At 51.7% G+C, this 5,291-nt stretch overlaps 1 protein-coding gene and 1 long non-coding RNA gene across 2 annotated transcripts in view; one reads left to right on the forward strand and one right to left on the reverse strand.

Annotated features, from left to right (window-relative positions):
• The window catches only part of LOC116078123, a 4,718-nt gene extending 4,047 nt beyond the window's left edge, over positions 1 to 671 (reverse strand). Inside the window, exon 1 of the long non-coding RNA XR_004113434.1 lies at positions 562 to 671. This is a non-coding gene — a long non-coding RNA (uncharacterized LOC116078123). The remainder of the gene's footprint in view (positions 1 to 561) is intronic.
• Positions 672 to 1,236: 565 nt separating this feature from the next.
• Positions 1,237 to 5,291, forward strand: part of LOC116078736 (signal transducer and activator of transcription 5A) — a 26,438-nt gene continuing 22,383 nt past the window's right edge. Inside the window, exons 1-4 of the mRNA XM_031354068.1 lie at positions 1,237 to 1,488; positions 2,248 to 2,385; positions 2,645 to 2,801; positions 4,066 to 4,155. Coding sequence (XP_031209928.1) covers positions 2,258 to 2,385; positions 2,645 to 2,801; positions 4,066 to 4,155 — 375 coding nt within the window. The 5' untranslated portion in view covers positions 1,237 to 1,488; positions 2,248 to 2,257. The remainder of the gene's footprint in view (positions 1,489 to 2,247; positions 2,386 to 2,644; positions 2,802 to 4,065; positions 4,156 to 5,291) is intronic.

Below are 5,291 nucleotides of genomic sequence, written 5' to 3' on the forward strand. Positions count from 1 at the left end.
AAAAAGGAGGTCCAAAGACCAGAAAGAAGGATCAGGAACTAGGAATGGAAAGAGAAGATACAAGAAGAAATTAGTAAGAGAGGAAGCCAATTAAAATGATTCCCCCCCCCCCAGGCCACTGGGTCTTGGCCCAGATGGTCTGTGAGTAGGCAGCCAGGCTGGCCCCTCCTTTGGCACTGCCCATGCCAACTGCCAGGCAGAGAGGAGGCCCAGAGGAGAGGGAAGCTGGGCAAAGGGGATGGCAGACTTCCAGCCTGGCCTTGTCCAACCCCTGGGCCTTGAGGGGGAACTCTTAGGGATGGGGACTATGATCCAGGCAAAGCTCCAGGGAGCAGGCCTGCTACCATGGCAAAGTCTGCGGGCAGATGTGAAGTTAGAGAGTGCAAACTACCCCTTCCTGCGCCTTTTTAAAAGGTAGGACCAGCTTCAGATGTGACCCTTCTAGGTGACTAGGCAGACTCCTGAATCATCTGTAGGTCACAGTCTGCCGATGAGACTGTGATGTGACCACAGTGTGGTCCTGGGCAGGCCCCTTCTCTTCTCTGGATTGACGTTTCTTACCTGCAAAGGTTGGAAGAGGGTGGAGGGTTGAAACATGATTGCCAAGGTCTTTCTTGCTCCTGCTTTAAGAGGGGAGGTCACATGGTGGAAGTCATGCAAGGAGGGAAACCTTAGAGGTGGGCCTGGCTCCTCTGGAATCCCCAGTCCTTTTAAAGTTTTGACTCTTCAGGAATAGAAGCCACATACATCCTTACCTGAATACACACACATACACACACACACACACACACACACACACACACACGCAGACAGAGAGAGAGAGAAACAGAGAGAGAGAGAGAGAGAAAGAGAGAGAGAGAGAGAGAGAGAGAGAGAGAGAGAGGCAGCACACCATATTTTATAAATCTAAAGACAGAGTAGTTGACGCCAAAGGTAGGAGCCATCTCTAGGTGCCCTCCCCCTTTAATTCCTCTCCCTCTTTTATTTTATTTTATTTTTTTTAACAGATGATAAAACTGAGGCCCTAGTTAGGGATTTTCAGAGTTCGGGACTTCCCGCAACCCTCTGGCTGCGGCAGCTCAGCTGTCCCAGGACGCTCCTCCCTCATCCCCCTCCCCACCCCACCCTCGGAGCCGCAGGGGAGCACAGACCGGGAGTCCCGGTGGGGGTGGAGTGAGGGAGACCTCCGCTGTAGGGGCCGTCCTCCGTCCAGCGCCGCCCAGCCTAGTGGTCGGTCTTGTAAGCGGGGCACCCTGGCGCACTCACCGGGGAGCCGGTGATCGAGGGCGGAGGCAGCTGGGAGGGGTGCTGGCGCGAGCTCGCGCGCTGTGTATGGTCTATCGGAGGCAGCTGACCTTTGAGGAGGAAATCGCTGCTCTCTGCTCCTTCCTGTAGTAACAGCCTCCACCGCCGCCGCCGTCAAGAGCCGTCAGGAGCCGTCAGAAGCCCCAGCCCGGAGCGACAGCCGCGGGCGCTCCGTAGCACCAGGTGGGTGAGTCGCCGTGGCGTCGCCCGCGGTGCGTGGACAGGGGATCTAGGCTGCAGCCACATCCCCGGGACCCAGCACCCTGGAGTCCTCACGGCCTGACACGGGACAGGCATCCGTCCCGCCTTCGAATGGGAGCTTCAGAGGGAGCAGAGACAAGCGACCCGTGCAGGCGGCAGCCAGGGGTGGACTCACGCAGTGGACACTAACGCTGTCAGGCTCCACCCGGAGCGGGCAGACTGTGGAGTGCAACCCAGGGCTCCTCCAGGGCTCCTCCGAAGACAGCGTCAACCCTTAGTCTTCTCTCCCTGACAGCCCCAGACACGTGCCTGGGGAGATCTGCTCCTCCAGTGGCCGTCGCTGCATTGGTCTTTTATTTCGGAAGAGCTTTCCTTCCCAGAAATTGAGTGTGGGTCCTAGGCTGGGTGGGAAGAATTTTTGTGTTTGTCTAGTTGGGGACTGTGGGCCTCTGTGTCTTAAGTTTCTCTTTCGGTTTGCAGACCCCCTTTTCTTTAGTCTGGGGATAGCTCCATGCAGTTAAGGGACGTGGAGAGAAGGGACAGGAAGAGAGGAGGGCAAACCTCGAGGGTTCCTTGTTGGAAGGGAAGGGTGGCCATCTCTCTTCCCGCACAGGAAAGCGTGCCTGGGGTGAGAGAGGAGTCTAGCCTCACCTCGGTCCTTAGGTCCTTTGGTGGCCCTGTAGGAAGGACATTGGCAGGCTAGAGACTTCTGTGGAACAAATGACTTATCTTCTCCCCCAGGTAAACAGCCATGGCGGGCTGGATTCAGGCCCAGCAGCTGCAGGGAGATGCACTGCGCCAGATGCAAGTATTGTATGGGCAGCATTTCCCCATCGAGGTCCGGCACTACCTGGCCCAGTGGATCGAGAGCCAGCCATGGTAGGTGCCCCATGCCCTGAGTCTCCACCTTCAGAAAGTGTCCCTGATCTCCAGACCAAGGATCTGTCCTTGTGCGGAAGGGGTGGTGTCCCTGGGAAAGGGGAAGAGGGAAATGGGAGCTATCGGAGGGAAGACTTTTCTAGACTTTGAAGCTTATACAGCTGCCACGAGCAAGTCTTGTGGGACTGGGACATCCTGAGTCACTCTTGGTGCTTTATCTCCACCTTTTTTTTTTTTTTTTTTTTTTTTACTTCCCAAGGGATGCTATTGACTTGGACAATCCCCAGGACCGAGGCCAGGCCACCCAGCTCCTGGAGGGCCTGGTACAGGAGCTGCAGAAGAAGGCAGAACACCAGGTTGGGGAAGATGGGTTTTTGCTGAAGATCAAGCTAGGGCATTATGCCACCCAGCTCCAGGTGGGTGTGAATGCTTTTGCCTTCTGCAGGAAGGGGCCCCCTTAAACTTTCTCTCCCAGCATCAGAACCCCTGGGATTTTTACTGGCTTGGCCACTGAGTCACCATGTGACCAAAAGCTTACTGGCAACTTTTCTTCAACTTCCCCCACCCCCTCTTTCTAAGTCAGACCTGTCAGATCTTTTAACATATTACAAAGCAAGAGGTGGGAGAGTGTGGGGAGGGAGGAGGAGGGTGTTTCTAGCAAGGGTGGTGGTGAAGCAGCACTGTGGATAGATCTAGCAGTAGAGATGGAGCAGGCTTGAGTCAGGTGGACTCCTCCCCAGGACAAAGGAACCCTGGCAGTCTAGAAACGAGGGAATAAGGCGAGCAGACGTTCCCCTTGGGACTCATTTAAAATCAAGACAGCTGCTGAAGAGAATCAGAATTGCCCTGGAGCAAGAGCTGGATAAAAAAGGCTTTGAAATAAAAAAGGAACCCCCCCCTTTATATGAAGAGGGCAGGGATTTTTATGGAATCAGGAAAGGGGTGTGGGTGGTGTTCATGGTTAAGCATTTATCAGAACTCAGTTGTATTTCTTAGAGAACCCCTCTTACATCAAAATAGTGGGATGTAAGAGGGAATGAAAGCTCATCCTAGAGAGGAAGAAACAGAAAGAACAGGAGAGGAAGCAAATTAGGAACCCAGGGCCAGGTGCCTAGTGGAAAGGAAGCACCTTGATGCTGGCTGGCCTCACATGCCCCAAGCCTGTCTGTCTGTCTGTCTGTCTGTCTGTCTGTCTGTCTGTCTGTCTGTCTGTCTGTCTGTCTCTGTGTCTCTCTGTGTGTCTCTGTGTGTCTCTGTCTGTCTCTGTGTGTCCCTGTCTTTCTGGCTCTCTGTCTCTGTCTGTCTCTCTGTGTGTCTCTGTCTCTCTGTCTCTCTTCCTCGTTTGCCTCAGGACACATGCCTAGACTATCTGAACATCAATTTTCCCATCCATGACTTGAGAACAGTTTGAGTTTTTGTCGTAGGATTTCTGTGCTCAAGAGAGTAGAAGCTGGTGTGAGGTTGGAAGCACTTTGTATTTAGACTCTGAGTTTCTAAATCACTATAAACCTGGTAAGAAGTTCTGGGAAGGGAGGGGCAGAGGAGAGTTGGGGGTGTCTGGTAATCCTAGGGCTTCCCAAGAAAAGCTGAGGCTTAGGGGAGAGGAAGGAGTGAGCGCAGCAAGGAAGCCAGTGTGATCAGAACCAGGTGGCCATTGGTGGTTCCTGTGTCCTCTTTCAGAACACTTACGACCGCTGTCCCATGGAGCTGGTTCGCTGTATCCGTCACATTCTGTACAATGAACAGAGGCTAGTTCGTGAAGCCAACAACGTGAGTGTCTGTAGGCATGGGGAGAGGAGCTGGGGAGGCCTTCATATGACTTCCTCTCTAGATCCCACCGTGTTTATATAATGTGGCTAAGAGAAGAACACAGGAGAAATAAAAGACAGGGGCAGGTGGGGGAGACGGAGTGTGTTAGGCTGTGGACGGAGTGCACCTCTGGGCCCAGTCCCTGGCTCTCTAAGCCTCTAATTCTTTTTCTTTCATTTCCTTCCCTTTCTCTGCCTTTCTCAAAAATAAGAGTTATCTCACTATTAACTTTTTAACCTCCTGTGCAAGTGACCTTGGAAGCTAGAGGCATCAGGTCCCCTGGAGCCTGCAGGTAGTTCTTAGATGCCAATCTATGGGTGCTGGGAACTAAACTCGGGTTCTCTGCAAGAGCAGGTATGCATGCTCTTTGTGCTGAGCCATCTCTCCAGCTTCTCTTTCCTCTTTTCCTTTTCTTTTCTTCCTTCCTCCTTTCCTGGCTTCTAATGATGGCCCAGAACCTGCTAAGCAAGTGCTCTGTGTAGCAGTGAGATCCCGGCTCTCACTGTTGTAAACTGGCTCTAGTGATAGTTCTGCTGTGTGATTAGGTTGTCATGAGGATTAAATGAATTTGTATGCACACTGAGGATGGACAGCCACACTGCAGGTCAGAAGAGAAAGTTTTACGCGAGTGCCTGCATACACACTCTAAATAAATCTTTAAAATAATAAATAAATAAATAAATAAATAATAAAATAAAATAAAGACTTAAACCAGAGCAGTGTCTGCCTAGGAGTCCCAACAAAGATAGGACAGAGTGAGCTGAGCTGGAGGAAGAAGACACAGGGCAGCTGACAGGGGTGTGTCCTGAGGGGACAGAGTCGGGAGGGAAGGAGCGAGGATGGAGGATCACTTCTTTTGTATCATAAAATAACAACAGTGGGGCTGTAGAGATGGTTCAGCGGTTAAGAGCACTGACTGCTCTTCCGAAGGACCTGAGTTCAAATCCCAGCAACCACATGGTGGCTCACAACCATCGGTAATGAGATCTGACGCCCTCTTCTGGAGTGTCTGAAGATAGCTACAGTGTGTACTTATATATAATAAATATATATAAATATATATTATATATATATTATATATATATATATATTATAAT

The sequence above is a fragment of the Mastomys coucha genome, unplaced genomic scaffold (assembly GCF_008632895.1).
Source record: "Mastomys coucha isolate ucsf_1 unplaced genomic scaffold, UCSF_Mcou_1 pScaffold5, whole genome shotgun sequence".
Taxonomy (NCBI): domain Eukaryota; kingdom Metazoa; phylum Chordata; class Mammalia; order Rodentia; family Muridae; genus Mastomys; species Mastomys coucha.